The 22,003-nt window shown below is 23.2% G+C and overlaps 5 protein-coding genes across 5 annotated transcripts; 2 read left to right on the top strand and 3 right to left on the bottom strand.

Annotated features, from left to right (window-relative positions):
* Window positions 1-327: 327 nt before the first annotated feature.
* PmUG01_10013500 (conserved Plasmodium protein, unknown function) lies at window positions 328-2,352 on the top strand (the record flags this gene model as incomplete). The annotated part of the gene is made up of 1 exon (XM_029005313.1): window positions 328-2,352. One exon carries the CDS (start codon window positions 328-330, stop codon window positions 2,350-2,352), a length of 2,025 nt encoding a protein of 674 aa, XP_028861914.1.
* Window positions 2,353-3,630: 1,278 nt separating this feature from the next.
* PmUG01_10013400 (conserved Plasmodium protein, unknown function) lies at window positions 3,631-11,817 on the bottom strand (the record flags this gene model as incomplete). The annotated part of the gene is made up of 1 exon (XM_029005312.1): window positions 3,631-11,817. The coding sequence occupies one exon, from the start codon at window positions 11,815-11,817 to the stop codon at window positions 3,631-3,633; it is 8,187 nt and encodes a 2,728-aa protein (XP_028861913.1).
* A 1,478-nt stretch (window positions 11,818-13,295) lies between these two features.
* Window positions 13,296-13,937, bottom strand: PmUG01_10013300 (mitochondrial ribosomal protein S16 precursor, putative; the record flags this gene model as incomplete). The annotated part of the gene is made up of 1 exon (XM_029005310.1): window positions 13,296-13,937. The coding sequence occupies one exon, from the start codon at window positions 13,935-13,937 to the stop codon at window positions 13,296-13,298; it is 642 nt and encodes a 213-aa protein (XP_028861912.1).
* A 777-nt stretch (window positions 13,938-14,714) lies between these two features.
* PmUG01_10013200 (conserved Plasmodium protein, unknown function) lies at window positions 14,715-16,140 on the top strand (the record flags this gene model as incomplete). The annotated part of the gene is made up of 2 exons (XM_029005309.1): window positions 14,715-14,776; window positions 14,943-16,140. The coding sequence occupies 2 exons, from the start codon at window positions 14,715-14,717 to the stop codon at window positions 16,138-16,140; spliced, it is 1,260 nt and encodes a 419-aa protein (XP_028861911.1).
* A 486-nt stretch (window positions 16,141-16,626) lies between these two features.
* On the bottom strand, window positions 16,627-19,899 carry PmUG01_10013100 (conserved Plasmodium protein, unknown function; the record flags this gene model as incomplete). The annotated part of the gene is made up of 1 exon (XM_029005308.1): window positions 16,627-19,899. One exon carries the CDS (start codon window positions 19,897-19,899, stop codon window positions 16,627-16,629), a length of 3,273 nt encoding a protein of 1,090 aa, XP_028861910.1.
* Between the last annotated feature and the right edge of the window lie 2,104 nt (window positions 19,900-22,003).

Genomic DNA, 22,003 nt, shown 5'->3' with positions numbered 1-22,003 from the left:
TTTCATATTATTATTTTTTATTTCTCCTTTCATCTTTACATCATGAAAAGATTCCCATTTTTCCTTAATGATATTGGGGGTAAAGTGATTGAAGAAAAAATCAAATCCATTTTATTAAGGAGTGAAACATTTCATAGGTTTGCCATCAAAACATATCAGATATATAATGAAGTAAAGAATAAGTTCAGAGACCTTACTAGGAAATAAAATAATATCTTTTGGCATGTGTTTAATATTACGTATAAATATACATACACACATACATATATAATTTTAGCTATTATTCGTATCTTACAATATTTTAACTGAGTTACTGAACATATTAGAATGCCTATTTTAAATAATGTACTAAATACTAAGGAATTAATTAAGTTGAACACATCTAATTTTTTACATAAATTTATACTTCGCGAACTTCATATACAGTGCCCCCCTTCTACTTTATGTGACAAGTACTGTGTAAAAAAAACATACGATAATGGATTAATTAAGAAAACGAATAGAATAAGGTTACTGTTCTTTTATAAGAATGGAAAATTTTTCCATGATGTAAAAAAGAGGAAGCTAACAAGGTTCAAATCAAAAAAAAAGAGAAACAAATTTGTAACAAATTCCGGAAAGAAATTCCTTCTACAGGGGGTTCATATTGATATGTTAAATGAGGAATTAAAAAGTGTAGAGAAAAAAATTAATGAAAAAAATATAATTGAAAATAAAGACAAAAAAGTTACTTCAGCAGATTTTAAGTATCCAAGTCAAAGGCTTTATAAAGCAAATGAGGAAGAAATAAATTTAATAAGGAAAAGTGAAGGTCAATATTACTTACCATTAGAATGTGAAAATAGTACTATTATAAGACTAATTGATATAAAGAATAAAGTGTCTTCACCAATTTTTCGATGCGTCCGTAATAGTAAATTTGGACTAAGAAAAAATGAAAGAACTTTTTTTTTTTATTATTCTTCTTTTATTTGTTCTTTTTTTTTTTCAATGGGAATATGGCAATATAAGAAAATGGAAAAAAAGAAATTTTTAATTGATTACATTTTACACAATTTAAATAAACCAATTATAGTTATTAATGATTTTGACTTTCCATGGTTTGATGACTTTTTAATTTTAAAAAAGAATTACAAAATATTGAATGAGAATTTAGCACAATATGATGAAAAAGAAAGTAAACTTTTAAGTAGCATTAATTTATTAGAAATAGTTCTTAGAGTACTAACCTTTTATGAGAAGGTAAGAGTTTTCCATGGAAGGATAATTAGAAAAAAAAAAGATTTATGCTGTAATGATAACAGTAACAATAAACCAAATGGTGGGGATAAAATATGTGTTAATGAAGCAGATGAAAAAAAAGGTGAAGAAGGAGAAGATGCAGAGTTATATAATAAAAAAAAAAATGTAGAAAATGGGAATAAATTAACCGTTGATTTAGAAAATATTTCAAGTGTTTATGAGTGGATAAATCGAATAAGAAATGAAAACGCATTATTGAAGTTATATAGGAAAATGAGTAAAAAGGATTTAACAGAAGATGAACTTAAAAAACTTGTCCTTGAAAAATATAAATACAGGAAAGTTCAGTTAACAGGAGTACTCGATACAACTAAAGAATTTTATATAGGACCCAAAATACATGAATTTAATAAAAAGAAAAAGTATTATTATGTAATTTGTCCATTATTTTTAAAAAGTGGAAAATGTATATTAGTAAATAGAGGATTAATATCTGAAGAAATATTAGAAGAAAAAAAGAATGAAATACCAAAAATAGTTACATTAAGAGGAATATTAGATCCAGGTGAGTTATATGAATGCCCTTTCAAAAAGATAAAAAATTTTTCAAATAAAAGTGTTTATAGTAACTATTTTTTTTATTATGACACTGAAGAAATTTGTCAGTATGCGAATATTTCCGATTTGGAAGGTTCCTCATTTTTTATTGCAAATATATATGACATAATATTTCATGAAGACTATAATAATGATATAAGAACGGATTATTACTCGAATTACAATAAGGGTAATACAAAGGAATTAGATTCTAATTTAAAAAAGTTAAATGATATTACCATAAATGATATGGATAGAGAAAGTCAAGAAAGGATTAAGCGGTTGTTGAAAAATAGTGATAGTGCAAAAAAGGCTGAAAATGGCACTTTTCAAAATATTAAACCCTTTCGATATGATGAACATTTTATACATAAAAAGAAAAAAGAATATTTTAAATTTTATGCTGATGAAACAACGCATTTTAATTATGCATGTCAGTGGTTTCTTTTTGCGTTTGTCTTTTCAACAATATCTGTATTTAAATTCATACAGTTGAAAAAATGGATTTTTTGACATTTGCGGAAGTTTGTTTTTTAATAGGAGGGAAATGAAATCAACAAAAAAACAGCAAATTTTGCTTTTTATGCATAAAACATATTACGCGGTTTATTTATATATATATAACTGAATTATAATAATGCGAAAATGCCTTTTTGTGGGAGCTTTTTATAAGACCCAATAATTTATACAGAAATGTAATATTTTGGTAGATATAAATAATTTTTCATTTCTTATTTTCCATTGTTTCCCCTAAATAGTTAAACATGATATTGAATGAAAAGAATTCGTAACAAATGTTATCATAATTTAGTTTATTTGTTTGTTTTTTTACGTATGTATTTTTATTTTATTTTTCCATTTTTTTGTTCTCATATATGATTTGAAGAAGCATACATTTTTGTATAAACAATTTGGACATTCCCAATACCCTTTTAAAAGAATATATGAACAAAATATTTTCTTTTGCATATAACCGTTTTTAAGATTCAGATTTTTTATAAATCTTTTAACAAAAATACTTCACTAGTTAAACGTATATTAATTAAATCGTTGTTTACACACTAGGAGCTAATAATCAACAAGACATGTTAGGAAAAGAAGAAAAGAGTAAAAGTCATCATGAAAATAGCTAAAAAAAAAAAAAAAAAATTATTATACCACTGGATATGTACAAATTTCATATAACTAATTGGCAAAAAAAATTGGCGAAAAATAAAAAAAAAACAATAAACTTAAAAACTGATATAAGACAAACTAACGGTTAACATGTTATAAGGGTAAAAAAATAATACATAATCAATATATTTTAAATCAAAAAAAAAAAATAAATAATAAAATAAAGATAAAATAAAGAGGTAAGCTATGGAAATTTATCTGAATTATAATTTTATTATATGAAAATAAAATTTTCCATTATTCATATCGTTTAATTAAACTTCTGTAATCCAAATTCTATAAATTTTTAAGTATTTCTCTCGGAAAAGGTAAAAAATTAAAAAAACAACATGCTTGTTTTTGTAAACACATTTTTAGTTTTATAAATTTTTTTTTTTATATTATTATTAGTTAGAATAACACTTTTTTATCTTTTTTTTTTACGTAAGAACTGTGTCATAAAAATGTTTTACTATGAGCAAATCAACAATGCCATCAATTAAATAATCAATCTTAACTGTAGGTATATTTATTAATTGTTGGTTTCAACTTGATACAAACAGTTTCTACATTTTGATGATAAAATTGGGAGAATATCAAGCAAGAATGAGTTCCATTTTCATTGTACATTATTCTTTATTTATTCAGAATTTTGTTGAGATCACTGACTTTTGAAAGCTTTGTACAGAAGGCATTTGTATTAATTTTAGTTTGTACATATTTGTTTTCATAAGATTCTTTATTTTTGTCTTTTGATAATTTTTCTGATAACATGTTACTCAAAAAGTGTTCTTGGAACTGTAAAAAGATTATTTTTTTTTCTTTATTTAACCTCTTTCTTTCATTTTGATTAATATATTTATCAATGTGTGTATTATTAATCAGAATAACATTTTTTTTATGATTATAATAGTCCCTAAGAGTTCTAGTTGTATAATTTTTTTGATGGTAAGAATTGGTCTTTTTATTTGGAGTTATGTCACTGGGTATTTTAATTTTGATTAAATTCGTCTCTCTTCTTTTTGAGACAGCAAAAATAGTTTTCTTCAGTTTTTGTTCTCTCCTTTTTTTTTTAAAATGAGAATACATAATATCATGACCATAAGCATTTGTTGTTAACTTTAGCTTCTTCCCTTCCTTAAATACGAAGTTATTTTTTATATTTGAGTTATTATTGATAGCATCAATATTATTTTTTTTGCTTAACTTAAAATTATCATTTGTCTTACCATTATTTTCTTTAAAATTGTTAAGTAACACAACTGTATTACTTTCAATATATTTCCTAAGAGCAAAAGGCATCCTTCTATTTAATTTATATTCTACTTTGTTCAGCAATGTATTTTCTAACTTATTGTTTAATCTATTTTTTGGTTTTTCACTTTTCTTTTTCCTAAGGATACTTTTAGAATATATAATTATTTTTTGTTTATTCTTAAAATTTGTTCTTTTCTTTATCTTCCTGTCGCTGAACATTTTAAAATTAGAATTTTTTAATGAAAACTTCAAATTATTTTGCAAAAAGTTAATTTTTAAAGAGTTGTCTTTTTTTGCTGCATTATCTTTTGCAATATTTTCGTAAATCTTGTTTTTCACTTTGTTAAACATTTGAAAGAAAAAACTATTTTCTCTTAATGAATTATTATCATTTGTTTCTACTGCTACACTTTTTTTTTCATTAATTATTTTGATAACACAAGAATGATCTTGAAGAATAGTTAAATGCTTAAAATTATTTTTTAACACTGTTATGATAAAACTATGTAGGGGGTTTTTGTCTAACATGGGATCATTTAAATTTTCGCAGATTTTATTATTTTCTTTGTTTTTTCTTTTAAAGAAAATCATGTTCATGTATATTTTTTTATTAACTACATTTTTTTCATTTGCAGATGTATTTGTCTTATTTGTATGTGGGCTCTTGTTGCAAGGATTAATATCATTGTCATCCAGTTGTATATCTTTTTCATCGGTATGATGAATGATAATATATAGTATTTTTTTATGGCCATTAAGTGTAGATCGCAATTTTTTTTTATAACTTAAAAATTCATGTATATTTTTAAAATGAACAAAATCTTCTATGCCCAACTTACTTGAACTAATAAATTTGAGTTTACTTAGAACAATCTTTTGGTTTAATAATCTAATAAAAACAAATTCATAGCTGTTTCCGTTATTATGAATATACAATAAGTCAGAAATTTTTATATGTAGGCAGATATTATCATCTATATATTTCATTAAATTATTTGATAATTTTTCATTTTTTATGTACCCTTCAGAGTCTGCTAGGTGCTCGTTTTTTTGATATTTCGAATTATAACTGATGATAAAATCCATAATACTTATGGGAATCATCTCTTTAATTTTTTTGATATTTTCCATGATTTGATCTATGTGCATTTCATAGTTATCACAAAAATGTTCATCAAAAGATGAATTACATTCAAAAAAGAAAGAGAACATGTCTGTACAGTATTTAGAAAGTTTTCTTTTTCTAATATCTTCTCTTTTTGTTTTTTCATCCTTTTCTCTTTCTTTACTTTCCTTATATAGATTCATTGAATGTTCCTTTTCTGTTATATGTATTTGTACCGATTCTTCGCATCCTTTGTCTGCTTCTATATCTTCAATTTCGTCTGTTTTCTTATCTTCATTTCTTTCTGATTCTTTATCTTCATTCTTATCTGATTCTTTATCTTCATTTTTGTCCGAATCTTTTTCTTCATTTTTGTCCGAATCTTTTTCTTCATTTTTGTCCGAATCTTTTTCTTCATTTTTATCTGAATCTTTATCTTTATTTTCTTCTGATACTTTATCTTTTTTTTTGTCCTCTTCTTCGTTTGCAATTTTTTCTTCTTTTTTATTTGCTATCTGTTCTTCAATATATTCTAACCTTTTCTGGTTTTCTGCGTCTAGATACACTTTGGGAATACTGGCATTTATCTGTGCTACTATTTGTGCTTCTCGTTCGTTCTTTTTAAAACATTCAAATGATGAATATTTGGTAGTGTTGTTTATTTTGTGTAGGTTCCCTTTTTTGTAAAATTTGTTTTTAATAATTTTTAATTTATACATAAAGAAGGACAATAAATAAAGAATAAAATCGCAGCTTACTTCATTTCCTTCATCTTTTATTTCTATTAATCGTAACCATGTGTATAACAAGCAAAAAACATTATTGAATTTACTAAAGTTTAGATTAATGAATAAAAAAGATGGCCAAGTGTGATTCACTGTTGTATCAAAGTAATGACTAACACGAGGGAAAAAAAACTGAAATAATAGCTTGAATAATCTTCCATTATAATTACAGATGTCAATAGTTATATCTGATAAATTGTAATTATCCATGTACTTACCTAATTTTACATCATTTAATGGGGATATACATTTACTTTTGTTTCCTAAATATAAATATGGAGCATAATAATGTAAAATTTTTTCAAAAACACAAAAAATTTCATATGGTTCTAAGTTCAAATAAAATAAACTTATGACCATGTCATGCAAGCCTTGAAAATATTTGACGCTATACAAATAACAAAATAATAATATACACTTAACAGATTCTAACTGAATATATTTAACTATATTTTTTCTTTTCATCTTTTTATGAAGATCTGTATTTTGTAACCATACATTTCGCTTAATGTCTTCGTAGCATATATTGTCTTCATTGTCATTATTTTCATTTTCATCAGAACTGCTTAAATTTCCCATATCCGAGTGCACCCTTTGTTTTTCTTGTGTTTCAAGATTTATTCTTTGGCAAAAATTTAAGTCACTACAATTGATTAAATCATTTTGTAATTTTTTGTTCGAAATGTTGGAGTCAACAGATTTATTCGTATTAATTGTGTCATTTATTTTTTCTTGTAGCTCTCCATTGATGCTACGTGATTTGTCATGAAAATGATTACGATTTTCATGCGTAATGTCCTTTCCATCGAATATACTTATATCGGAATATATGTTAACATCATGATTTTCCTGTAATTTAGAGTTAAAAATGTTATTCATTTTCTCTTCAAAACATTTTTTGTATATGTCACTTTTTATAATATCTGTTTCATTTTTGTAACTGTGATAAATCTTATTTTCATGTCTATTATCGTTTTCTATTTTTATGGTTTTGTTAAGATAATCAAATGAATCATACAGAGAATTAATATAATTTAACCTCTCTTCGTTGATATTTAAATATTTAAATAAATTATATTTGTTTATTTTTATATATAGACAATTAAATTCCTTAATTATTTCATTGCTTGAAATTTCATTAATTTCTATATATGAATTATGTTTACTGTGACTGTCTTTGTTACTTTTATGATTTTCACTGTTCGTTTTTTCTTCCTTTAATCTATTACTTTTGTATGGTATTTCCTCTTCTAACTCTTCATTCATTGTTTCTATTTTGTTAATGTTTTCAAAAGATGAATTTTCTAAAAGTTTGTAAAGCTCCACTTTCTCCTTTGATATATTGTTTTTTTTTTCTGAATATTCATTAGTTGGAAAAGTGTATGCCTCATTTGTTGAATTACTGTAATTATTTAAACATTTTGTGTTATGACTGTATTTATCTAAATCATTTTCTTGAATTAAATTTTCTATTTCCTCATTACTTTGTTCCAGATTGTCACTTTTAAATCGTTCATTAATAGTAAGAAAAATCTTTTCATCCAAGTTTCTTTCACTGTACATATTATCACTTTTATTAACACAGCTAGCTTTCTGTACATCTGATATATTTTTATCACCTGTGTTTTTGTTAAAATCATAATTCTCATCTGGACTTTTGTATTTAAAGCTTTTACCAAATGTTTTATTCATAATTCCAATACTTTTATTAACATTGTCTTCTGTAATTTCGCAAATTTTATTGGTTCTTTTTGTTGTACTTTCACCATTTTTATTACCATTTTTATTACCATTTTCTGTCACCATTTCGCTATTTATGTTATCATTTTCAATTGTAATTTGTTCGTTTTTTTCTATATCGTTTTGATTTTCATGTTCCCTGCTTTCATAAAGAATATCTTCATTTACAGCTATCCTAGTGTCTACACTATTAAGTGTTCCATCTTTTTCATATTTATGTTCATTTTTTTTATTTTGGCTTACTTGAGTGTAATTATCAATATGATTATTTTCATTGTAAACTTTACTTCCTTTTTCTTCCTCACCATAAATTTTAGATTCCACTTGGATTTCTTTTCTGCATATCCTATTTTCGTGTTCTCTCTTTTCATAGATATTCCGATGTTTTTCCTGTTCATTTTGGTAATTCTTTTCTACTTCCCTGTCAAAATCGGATTTACATTTATTGTAATTATATGAACTTTTTACATTTTCATTATATATGATAAATTCATTTTCTTTGCTTTCTTTTTTCTCATTTCCCGCATAAGTAGTTTCTTTTGTACATTTATCATCTATTTCGCAGATATTATAAATGTTTCTCGAATGTGAATTTTCGTTTTCACTTTTTACTTCATCTTTTAAGCATTCAATTTTGTTACTGTTATTTTGGTTCTTCATATGTTTCTCATCAGTTTGATATTCTGCATCTCCATCTTTTGCATCTTCACTCATAATTTCGACATGGTTATTGGGTGTTTCATTGTATATACCATTTTTTTCATTTTTCATTCCAATATTATAATTAACATTTTTGAGTTCATTGCTATTAATTTCAGATTTTATTTTCTCATTAAAATTTTTGTTATCCCCTTCCTTTATGTTAATATTATTCTTGGTGTTATATTCTAAAATATTAACGTCACTTTCAGTATTTATTAGTACGTCTTTTACTTCTGTCTTCTGTACTAATTCTCCTCCAGTTTGTACACTTACATTTTCTTTTTTTTCTGTTTCATTACTAGTTCTGTATTTTCCATTCGTGCATTTATTCTCATTATTAACACAGTCATTTTGTTCATTATTACAATATTTTGCAGAACATATTTCATCCTTTATTTGACTTATATTTGTATTACATTCCCCTTCTTTAATTATATCGTTAATATTTCCATAAAAATCTTCACCATGCATAGATCCGGGTGTATTATCCTTTCCATTCCTGTTTACTGAATCAAATGAGTTATTATGGTCGTTATAATTTTCCGTATTTTTTATTAAAGCAAATTCATTATTTGGGTCCCTTGAAAATATACAATGGAAATTTTCCCACTGATTTGATAAGTAAGTTGACTCTGCTGTTTTTTCATCACCATTTTTGGAGCTTTTATTTTTACTTGTCATGTCTGCATTTGTTTTATTTTCTCGTTCAAAAATTATGTCATTGAGACAGTCATCGTGTTCTACCTTTTTATGTTTGTCTTCTCCATTTATAACTAAATTTAAGTTATGAATAACTAAATTTTGCTCGTTTTTTACTTTATGACAATATTCCTCACTATTGCTTCCCTTTGTGTTATACACAACACATTTTTCAGATTTATTGAAATTATAATTGTTATACTCACTATGTATTTCTTTTCTTTCTGACTGAGTTTCTTGAGTACTATTTTCTGTCTGTAATCCTATTATTTGTTGGTGTATTTCTTGGCGGTGAAAAATATTTTTATGAAGCATACTTATGCCAGTGCTTATATTGGCATTATCATTATGGGCGTTTTGCATGCGTATATAACTATTCTTATGTTCTTTGTCATAAGTAACATTATTATTTTTGAGTATAACTTTTTTTTCCTCGTTTTTATTACATTTTGTTGAGTAGATTCCCAATGTCCCATCTATATTTGAGTTGAAATCATCATTTAAACTAAATAAATTTTCAACATGCATATTTTTTTCATTCATGATGTCTTTTTTTAAAAAGGGGATCACAAGTCCATTGGTTTCATATATTTCTGATTTATTAAAAAAAGAATATTTATAATTTTTCAATTCTTGCGTATTTGAAAAATTTGTATAATATCCATTTAACAGTGGGAATATGTCATTTTGTTTAGTTTTTACTGATTCATTGTGCGTATTATCATTGTTTTTGCAATTTTTCAATTTTTTTTTTAATTTAAAATTAATGGGAATATTTATAACATTACTGCTCTCTTCTCTTATTGCTTGGTTTTTACTAACGTTGTTAATTTTGCCTAAAGACACAGGTTGAAAAATACCACTTTTCTTGTATTCTTTATATGTGCACTTTAGGGAATTATTATTTTTCGTAACATAATGAAGTATATTTTTTTTTTCGTTACCAGAAAATTTTAAAAATAATTCTGTGTTTTTTTCACTCTTTTTTTTAATAAGGTTTTCAAGATTCTTTTTATTTTTGAATTCTTTTTCAAAATCTAAGAAACTTTCGTACATATTCAATTTAGTGTTACTTTTTTCCGCTTTTTTTTTTAAATATTTGTTTTTTATGGAATTGTCATTTATGGTAGACTTACCGTTTCGATCAAAATCAAAGGAATGTCTCAAATTGTAATTTTTAATGTGTATATTTGCTTCTTCCAGAGAATAGTTCTTTAGATGATCATTAAATTTTTCTAAATTTTGTAGATACTGTTTTTGTTCTTTGCATCCATTTGTTAAATAGGCAAAAGAAGTCTTTGAATTATTCTTTTTATTTTTATTTACAAGGTCCTCTTTTTTTTGTGCTTCGACCATTTTTGTTTTTTGATCATTGTCTGTTGTTACTTGAATGGGCTTATTTAAATAACTTGAAATATTAAAATATTCTTTTTCTTTATTCACTTCAAAGATTAGTTCATTCTTTGCTGTTGGAGAAATATTGTTTCCTTCCCAAGTGTTGCTATCGGAAGGCATATCTTCTAGAATTATTTTTTTAATTTGATCATAACTAGTTTTTACGTAATTAGAGTTATTACTCATTTGAACATTATTTAAACTTTTAAAGTTTTCGGAAATGCCTGAATAATTGAAGTAAAATGGAAAATTATTTTTACTGTTTAGAATAGTTGGGTATTTTATATCTACAGAGTTTATGTTGTCAGATATGTGTTTTTTTTTCCTTTTATTTTCATTGTCCTTAGGAAGATTCGAATTAAGTTTGTTTTCTTTTGTTTTTTCTATTTTATCCATATTATTTTTATAAGAATTTTTTGAATTATTAAAATACGTGTTATTTTCAAGTGGTCTGTCATTTTTATCATTTTCCTTTGCTTGGTATGAATGGGTACTTTCAAAATCTACTTTAAAGTTATATAAACTCTTTAGCTTCTGTTTGTTGTTACTGCTAGTGGTACTGAATTTAGTGGTGACCACAGTGTCACTATTACCTTGATTTATACGTTCTAATACATTCATTCTGCGTTCACGTCTTGTATTGCTATGGTAATTGCGTGCATTTCTTCTAAATTTTTGCATAAAATTTATTTTACTAATTCTGTTAAGAGAGTTATTTAGATTTATATCATAATTAACTATGCTATTATTAATTATAAAATTACTTTTTACTTTTAATTTATCTTGATGTACATTAAAAAGGCTATCATATAGTTTGTCTTTTTCTGATTTTTGTTCTTTTTTATTTATTATATTCTTAAATTTGTTCCTATCACATGTTGTTGAATCACATAAAGATATATCAACTAAGAATGAATCTATATTAAAGTTATTTTTATTAGTAAATATTTCATGTTCATCATTTTTGGTATAATAGGAACAAGCATTTTCATTTTGCACGTTTGTGTCACTAACTTTTTCATTATAATTTTCCATGTCTTTCTGTAAATTCAATTTTGAAGTAGGGTTTCCAATATTTTTAAAATCGTTTAAGCTTTTCTTATAATTCTTCAATATGTCGTTATTATTCAAATCATTCATATTATTCAGATTTTTATAAAGGTTTTTTTAATTTTTCGAATTAAGTGAATAAAAAAAAAGGAACATAGGAAAATACACACACACATATGTGTGTGTGTATTCCTTTATGTGTAGTAATATGTTTCTAAGATTATATACATATGAATTAATTACTTTTTTTTATCATTTGTATTTTTCCATTTCGATTAAGGGACAAATTATTTAAAGTTTGTTAATAAGTTTATATAAACATGTATTCATTTATGTAAAAAAAAAAAAGTGTAATATTTTATGTTTAAGTTGTTTTTAATTTATGAAACATCAAAGTAAATTTTTTAATGAATTTATAAAAAAATGAATAGGGGAAAATATAAAAAAAGAAAAAAAGAATGTTAAAATGTTATACAAAAAAAAAAGAAAAAAAAAAAAAATTGTTAGGTAATGTAAAGTTAAAACAATAATTCAAAGTTACACATTCATATGGTATGAAAGTTTATATTTTTAAATTGTAATAGATAATTACACATTTGTTTTACCTACATATTCGTGTATGTGCTTGTGTATTCGTTATATTGTAACAAAAACAATATGTTGTATATTTTTGGAAAGAATTATTCAAATGTGTAATACACCAAAATGCACACTTAAAAAATAAAAAAAATTCTCACACACCATTAAATCTAATTAATTCGTGATACGGTATGTTATTTTTTTTTGATAAATTTTGTTTTTACTTTTTTGCAATTATTTGAAAATCTATTATGCTTATTGAACTGTATTTTTATATATGATGCAAATATTTACTCTCTTGATTTATTAATATATATAAAAACAAATAGAAATAGTAAGACATATAACTTAATTAAACTTGAAGGTAAACGTGTTATATATAAACTGTTTCTTCATTACATTTAAAAAAAAAAAAAAAAAGGGGAAAATATTGTGTATATACACGGGTAAGGCATGGAAAAAATTGTTATCTCATTTAATTTCTTCTTTTTTTTTTTTTTTTTTTTTTTTTTTTATTCATATGAATTATCATTAAACTAAAAGTTCTCAAAAAATGAAGATATTTCTGTATATATATATATATGTATATATATGTTATAATAAGAATAACAGGGATAAATAGGTCTATATAAATAATATTGAGGAAAAAAAGTAGAAAGGGGGAAATATTTAATAGAACAGTCCTCTAAGAATAATGATTTTCATATTTGTAAAAAATAGTAAATTTTTAATTAATATCATATATGTAATACAGATTAAATCTATTTGTAATTTATAAAAAAAAACACTTCATAATTTAAAATTCGCTTCCAAAATAAGTAGTAACAGTACTTTTTTCACCTGATATTTCATTAAATTTTTGGACGGGCAAAAAACCAAATCGTGCATATATTATATACATATATATTTATATAATTTTTTTCCTGTTTTTCTTGGTTTCATAGCTTCTAATGTTTGTGTATAAGAACGTTTGCACGTAACGATCAGCGTTACCTTATGATTTTCCTAATTTTGTCTGCATGCTCAAATTCTATATTTCTATTTTTTGATAGTTTTTTAAGATAGGTAAGTTCTTCAGGAGTATATATATAATCATCTTGTTCTTTGTGTTCTGTTGTAGGGTCATCAAAATTATTCATATATTGTATATTTAAATCTGTTTTTAAAAAATTGTTGATTTTTTCAGCTTGTATTAATTTATGTTTATTTATAATTTCATTATATTTATAATAATATTTGTCGGAACATCTCCTGCTGTATTTTATTGGATACTGAGGTATTATTTTACATAAGCTTAAAACGTATTTCATATGATCACTAAAATTACAATTTGCAGCTAACCAAAATTTAACTCTATTAAATCGTAATCTAATTTCTTTAATATTTTCTACATTGTTATAATAATAATCATTATCAGGATTAGAAATGTTATATGTGTTTAATTTTTCTTTTATATTATTTTTATTCACATATGTACCTAAGACTTCTATATGTTTTCCATTTTTCTTATCTTTTTGATTAGCAACTACAATTTTGTAAAATCGTTTTCTTTTTACACCGTTTATTTGGCATCTGATTCTTGGGGGGCCTTTATCTTTTGAAAAATACGGAAGAAATAATCTTCTTATCATTTCAGGGAAGAAAATAACAAGATGAAAAGGGAGTTTAAGAAAATATTTAGGTTTATTACATTCTTTTTTATAAAAGAATTATACGTTTAAATAAATGTATTACGTACAAATTTTAAGGTATTCCTAGAAATAGCGAATTAAAGATAAAATTTTTTAGGTTATGTACTTACAATTCATCATTAAAAGCAGATATTTCCATATTAAAATATATCTATTTTAAAGAATAAAAAAAAAAAAATATATGCGAAATCTTACATGAACATTATATCTTTACTTACTTATTCGTGGGTGTTTTTATATATATGATCCGTATCAACATTTTATTTGTTTCGAAATGAGCTTTTTTTTATTTTTAATAAATATATTTTTTCCCTCTTTAATATTGAATTTATTCCTTTTTAAACATTGACATTTTATAAATTTTTTTTTTTTTTTTTTTTTTTTTTAAACATGTTTGTGCCATTCCCATTAAAAGTGTGCTTTTATATAATTACTATATATTACACATATTGCGTATACATATGTATATATATTCATATTTTCTGAGCACAATACTTTTTAATTAAGTATATTTCAGTTACAATGTAAGACGTCTCTTTTTTTTTTATTTTTTATATAAAATATATGTTTATATAAATTTTTTTTTTATTATTGCTATCATTATGACTAACTTCAAAAGTTACCTATGATTTAAAAAACATTAATGTGTTCTTTAAGAGAAGTAAATAATATTTGGTGGCCCTGTTTAAGAAAAAAAAAAAAAAAGAAAAACAGAATATGACTGAAGTGATTTCTTATAGGTTCAAGAAAAAACCGCCCAATTTGAGATATGACTTAGAGTAAGAAAAAACAAATTGTGTATTTTATGAAATTATCCTTTTACTATAATATTTTTTTAATAATAAATATATTCTTGTGTTGTAGATATATGTCTGTGTAATATTTAGAATTTTCCGTGTTCACATGCCTTTTTTTTTTTTTTTTTTTTTTATTTCATTTTAATAGAGAAAAGAACGAGGGATGGGGTTTATTTATTAAATATATAGAAGACTTAAAAAGAATTTGTAATTTTTCAATACAAGAGAGTGAATGTGTATTAGATTCATGTAACGAAGACAATATTATTGCAAATAAAAAGGTCGCCATTGAAAATATAGGTGACATAATAAAATTTAAAAAATGGAATGATGATATGGAGTTTGACAAGCATTCTGTTTGCAAAGAATCTTCATCAGACGATGATTGTTATTCCCCAGAGTCTGGTAGCGTTTTTAATTTTAATAAATATAGCATAATTGAAAACAATATATATTCAACCAATGCTAACGCGAAAAGGCAAAAAATTAAAGATAATTTCATTAACAGTTACACAGCCAATGGAAATTATGAAATTAAAGAGGAGAATAAAGAAAATGTCTTTGAAAATTTCTATAAAAAAAGAGAAAAAAAAAATATTTTTAGGAGTTTTCATAAGGAGTATGATTTTAAGAATAATACTAGTAAATTATTAAGTAATAGTGAAAACAGTACTGATGATAAAATTGTTATACGTAAATCTGTCATTCAAAATAATGAAAATAATTTTCTCAAAAAAAAAAAAAATATATCTTATATATATAGTCAAAATGGATATAATCATACATTCCATTGTGAACAGAATGATAATTATTCCTATGTACAAGATAGAAAAGATCAAGAATATTATAATTTTCATGGTAATAATGAAAATTTTAAGAAAAATAAATTTCTTAAGAATAAATATCGCCAAAATGGTAATAATAATGCGAAAAATAAGCGAGCAAAAATGTTAAATTTAAATAATGGTGAAGTAATTTCAAGAAATGTTTATAGTAATATGTCTGAAGATAGTAATAATGATATTAGTGAGGATGAGGTACTAGATAAGCAACAAAGAGTATTTATTAAAAGAAATAATAAGTATGAAGAGTATACAAGAAGAGTTAATAATATAAATAAAAACAACATTTACAATAGGGGTCATATTAATCCTGGAAGGAAGAAAAAGCAAGTGGATAAAAAACAAAAAAAAAATTTAGAAATCGATGGATCATATGCATATAATTATGCATACTTAAATAAAAAGGATGGATCTTCCACGTCAAGCCCATTAGAAGCAGTAAATGACACTATAATGAATTTGGAAGAAGAAATAAATAATTATAAGTTTGGTAATTCCATGTAATAATAATTTATCATTTTTTTCTTTGCTTAGAGAACTAAACGGATTGACAGCAAATGAATTAGGAAAGGGGTTTCATTAAAATAGCTTTATTCATTCGTGTTTGTTTACACATATATTCGTATATGTATGTATATATAATAAAATAATAGTGATATATTAAAAAAAATTTTTTTCTTTTTTTTTTTCTCGTTTAATTATTCAATCAAATAAAAAATACTGTCTTATTATTATATTAAAAGGAAATAATATAACAGAAATAAACAAAAATTAAAAAGTATATGGACAAGTTAAAGGAAAAAGTATAACATATTTAAAATTGGAGTAACATAAAACAAAAACAGAATATCAAAAAAAAAAAAAAAAAAGAAGAAAATAGTGTTATAATTGAGGTGTAAAAAAGAACAAACTGTTTGAAAACAAAACAATAAATCAAAGTTGAATGTACGAAAGATCAGATGTTAATAAAAATACGTGGTGAACGCCTATTTATGTATTATGATTTGAAACTTTGTTTAATAGGTCACTTAATAAGGTTGGTTTCCATTCATGTTCTTCATAAATGTATATAATATTATTGTTTATATATATGGAGAAATTATTAATAGAATAAACAGAATTTCCATTTACTTTGCGCTCATGCTTTTGTAAAAACAGAATATCATTTTCTAAACAATACTTTTCTATATAATTCCTTACGTTAATATTTTCATCATCTTGGTGCCTATTTTTATATTGGTTTACATCGTTCTCTAGTTTGTACATTATGTTCATGTATTTTCTCTTGGAAAATTTATAATTTTTATTGGAATCATCTTTTAAATAATTTTTTTGTATGTTATTTTTATAATTTATTTCATATACGCTTTTATTTCTTTGTGGAACGGCATAAAAGGGAAGTGGAATTTTTATATCTTTATACAAGAAATAGTAATTAATTTTATCATCCGAAAAAATTTTACTTTTGTCAAAGTCTAAAACCTTTTCCACAGGAAAAGTTATAATGTTATCTTGCATTGTGTAAATTTTTATTACATTTAATATACTAAACATAATATTTTTTATGGAATTATCTTTCATTAGATTATTTTCAAAAAGGTCTTTAACTTTTTTAAAAGTTTCATAAATTTCTTTTTTTTTAATTGTTAATATTTCTCTTTTTTTTTGTTCCTCTATAGGAACATGTTGTTGTTGCATAAATATATTTTTTACTTTATCAGTACTATTGTGTAATTCTTTTTCCCTCCCAAATAACAAATTAAGTTCTCTTAAGAAATTACATACATGTTTCGTGAAACGGTAAAAAAAATATACCTTAAAGATGAAAAAAGTAATATTATCGTCTAGGTAATTGTGCAATATAATAATTTTATTAAGACGCTCCATAAAACTGTTATTTGTGAAATTTAATTTATTTAATTCATAAATTATCTTTATCACAATATTTTGAAAAATTTCTTTTTTGTATATATTATTAGTAAGTGCTAATTTAATTAATTTTATAAGGTTTTCACATATATCAACTTTTTGTAGAAATATAAATATGAAATTTGTATAAAAGTTTTTAATATATGAACTAATATCAAATTGTTTATTAATGTCAAATAATATGAATAATTTATTTTCTATATCTTGTAGTGTGCTTTCGTCGAGTTGGTAATTTTGGTTATCTATAACATCTGTCATTATTCTTTTAGTAATAAAAAGGATTATTATTTTTTTATAATAGTTAATATTCAAAACATCCTTAAAAAGTTTTATATAATTAAAAAAGTCAACATATTTTTGTTTATGAAAGGGATCATAAATTAAATTAAAATATATTATATTGTCGAATTCCCATTCAATCTTATGATGCTCTATTTTATTATTTTCATCAGCACCCATTATAATGATTTTTTTTAAATGTATCAAATATTTTATGTTATTTGGATTAAATATATCTTTGCAATTATTGGAACTAGTGTTATGGGCATTTTTTTCATAATGCTCATTCTGTTCATGTTTTTCATTTAGCATATTTTGATACATTTCCTTATTATCAGGATTTACCTTTATTTCGTTACTTTCTGTCTGCTGACATAATGAAATTTGGTAATTACCTCTTTTTGTATTTTCATAATTCTTGTCATGATTTAACATATGACCGTCAGTTTGCTCTTTTCCTGTTTGTTGTTGGTTATTATAAAAATAAACTCGCAAGAATTCTAAAAAAAAGTTTGATACATAACTATTTAAATGTAAAAATGCAGAATTATCATAAATAAAAAATAGAAACGTGTAAACGTCACTCAATAATAATGGAATATTTCCTCGTTTAACTTCAACATTTTTAATATTTATTAAATCGTATACATCTTGCAGATTGTTTATTAATTTATATGTATAACTACAGTGGGAAGAAGAATTTGAATCCTTAGGTATGTGTTTAAAATAGTTACTTTTTAATAATATATTATAACTGTTAAATAATAAATTACTTAAATTTTCTTCAAAGTTGTCTATATTCATGTTATTAAATACTGTTTCATTTTTGCTTTGATGTTCTGTACTAAATATGTTATATGCACAATTATGATGCATGTTTATCAATTTTTCATTCTTTCTGTTTATAAGCATATTGTCCTTGATATAAATATATGGATCAAATGAATTAATATTGTTATCAACATCATCATCATCATCACCATCACTATCTCGTACTTCTGTTTTAAAATGTTTACTATCATCAAAGAGATATTCGTTATATGTTTCATTATTAAAAGATAATGGATAGGAAAGTATTGTATGCAGATTTAACAGATATTTATAGGTTAACACATTTTTTAATATTAATAAATGTATTTTGTAAATATCGTTTTTAAAAACATAATTCTTATAATTTTTTAATTTATTTTCTGTTTCCTTTTGTTTTTTTACAGCACTAAAGTAATCGGTAGTATTGCTATTGATGTGTTCAATAAGCATGCTATTTACTTTTTGTAATTTATGAATATAAGTACAATTATTTTGATAATTATTATCATCACAATTTTCACCTAGATTTAAGAAGGAACTATATTTTAAGTGTGCATCAATCTCATTCATTATTTTATTAATGTTCCAGTATTTTTTCCAATTAGACTTTTTTTTCCACAAGTTATTAATATTTACATCGGTATTATCTATAAAATCATTACTTTCGTGAGAATATTTATGCACATTGATATCGTAATCATCGCAGGAATATCCATCTGTTTTTTCTTCTAAAACTTTTATGTTTTTTTTTTGAACTTCTATAGGTGCAATGTTTGTTTTCATATTTTTTCCAATTCCATCTTCATAACCCATTTTTCTTAAAATTTTAAATCCTAAACCATATTTTTCAAAATTCTTGTCCTTTTCTTTTAATTCGATTAAATTATACTTTTTTAAATTATTTTTTATAAAATCACTTTCTTCATTATTTACATGAAAATTAAAATCAAAAATGAAATATTTAAAAACATCATATTGTTCATAATAGTCTGAATCATTATCAGAGGAGTAGGAATTTAAATTATCTTCCTCCTTTTCAGTTATTTTACTTTTATCTTTCAAAAAACCCGCACTGACAAATTTCACTGGTTTAAGGTATTCTTGTTCATCCACATTTTGGAAAATATTACTTTTTCTATTTTGACTACCGTTGGTATAAGTTAAATCTTTTTTTTTTTTTTTTTTTTTTTTTACTTTTTCATTTTTGGCATCTGCAAATGGTAAATCATCACTGAAATAATCCATGCTTCTACGTTATGGTGCGGACTGTATTTTGTTTTATGTTCATTGTTATTGGAATATATAAATATAAATATATATATACGTGTAATGTTCAAAGTGATAAAAGGTGAACACTATGCGAATATATATGTATGTTCATTAAAATTTTATGTATGATATATATTTGCTTATTTTATAAATACATGTTTGTCATATGTCCTTTGAATTTATTTGTATGCTGTAATTCACATACAGTTTATTTTTGTATGCATGATTAAGAATAAAAGAGGGGATAAAAAAAAAAATGAGTAAACAATTATAAATCATATAACAATTTTTTTTTTTTCATGAAAGTATTAAAATTATATTTTTTTATATTTTTACAATTTGTAGTATTTATATAATTTATGTACAAATAATCCTTCTTAATTCTTTATTAGTTTATAATTCACAGAAAATTTCTGCATTTTTATGAAACACAAAATTATTGTTATATATTTATTTTAATACATGTATCATGGCATTCTTATTAAATTACCAAAATGGTTTATATGACTTAAAATATATAAAAGTTATGTAACAATGAAATAAATTTTTTTTGATTTTTGAAGTTGCTCAAGCTAAAAGAAGTAATTAAATGATAAATTATATTATATAAAAAGGCTACAGAAATTAAAAAAAAAAAATGTTACGTATATATACATATGTATTCATATGTATATATAAACGCATATATTATGAGACAGAATACAGAAAGAATATGGAAAAATATTTTGTGTGATTAAATAATTATTTGAAAATAATGAAAACTTATAAAATTTTAGGAATTTGGTAGGGTAGGAAATTTATTTAAAATTTTCAGAATTAGTGTTTTTATTGTAATAAGGTACTAAAAAAAATAATTAAATTTACCTGAGAAATTGTATATAGTTAAAGGGCTATTTTACGTAACTTTATCCTTTGTAAAAGTGATAAAAATGCGGTTTGTCGCATTATTGTGATAATACTTGTTTTAAATATTTTTGATTTGTAAATATGGTCTGTTATAATTTTGTATAAAATAAGGAGAGTACAAAATTTTAATTTAGTTTTCAACATTGGATATTATATTGATGTGAATCATTCTATAATAACTTACGAAAGAAACAAAATAATAAAATATTATTTTTTTTTTTTAAATTTTCGTCTTCTAAATAAAAATGAACCAGGATAACAGTTAACTGGTTTTTAATATTTAAAATATCAAAAAAAGGATACTATGATGTATAATGAATATGCACACTTTGCATATAAAGTATTTCTTTTTCCTTTATTTTATGTAATAATATTTTCATTATTATGATGCAGATAAATACATTTTAGGGAAAAACTCTTACATATATCGATGTAATGAAAACATTTTTTGATGTGTAAGTTCTGATGGAAATGTATTATATAAACTATTTAATACAATTAATGTAAAAAAATAAAACATTAATTTGGATGGTTTATATTTAGATAGCTTTAAAATGATCATATGATTATAAAGATATACATTTATGTTTATATATTCATTCAAAAATATTTGAACCTTTGCAATATTTCTTATATTTTTGGAGAATGTTATAATTTATTCATATTCCTGTATTAGTATTTATTTTTTGTGCAATATTAGTTGTACAATTTTTTTATAACGATGTATTTATCAGTAAAATTGATATTATAAAGATTAATTAAAATTCTTTACAAGAATTCGAAATGATAATACGTTTTTAAAAGGACATTACAAAAAAGAATAACAAAATATGGAAAAATATATTCTAAATGAATATATATATATATTTTTTTTAAGTGATATGCATATTTTTAATATTATAAATTTCAACGAGGCTTATAACAGTAAATGAAGAATGAATTCTTCATATTCCATTTTATTCATAATTAATTATATTAAAAAAATAAGAATTATATTATAATTTAATAAATTCAAACATGGTTATATTATTTGTTTTGTGTGTGCGAACGGTATTAAAATTATTCGACGTAAAGTTATTGTTATATATTAGATAATATATTTTTACAGAATTATTGTTTTCAAAGAAAAAATTATATACTTTCGTATCTATTGAAGGTAAAAGGTAAATAAATG

The sequence above is a fragment of the Plasmodium malariae genome (assembly GCF_900090045.1).
Source record: "Plasmodium malariae genome assembly, chromosome: 10".
In the NCBI taxonomy this organism is placed as follows: Eukaryota; Apicomplexa; class Aconoidasida; order Haemosporida; family Plasmodiidae; genus Plasmodium; species Plasmodium malariae.
This window is presented reverse-complemented; position numbering and strand designations above follow the sequence as displayed.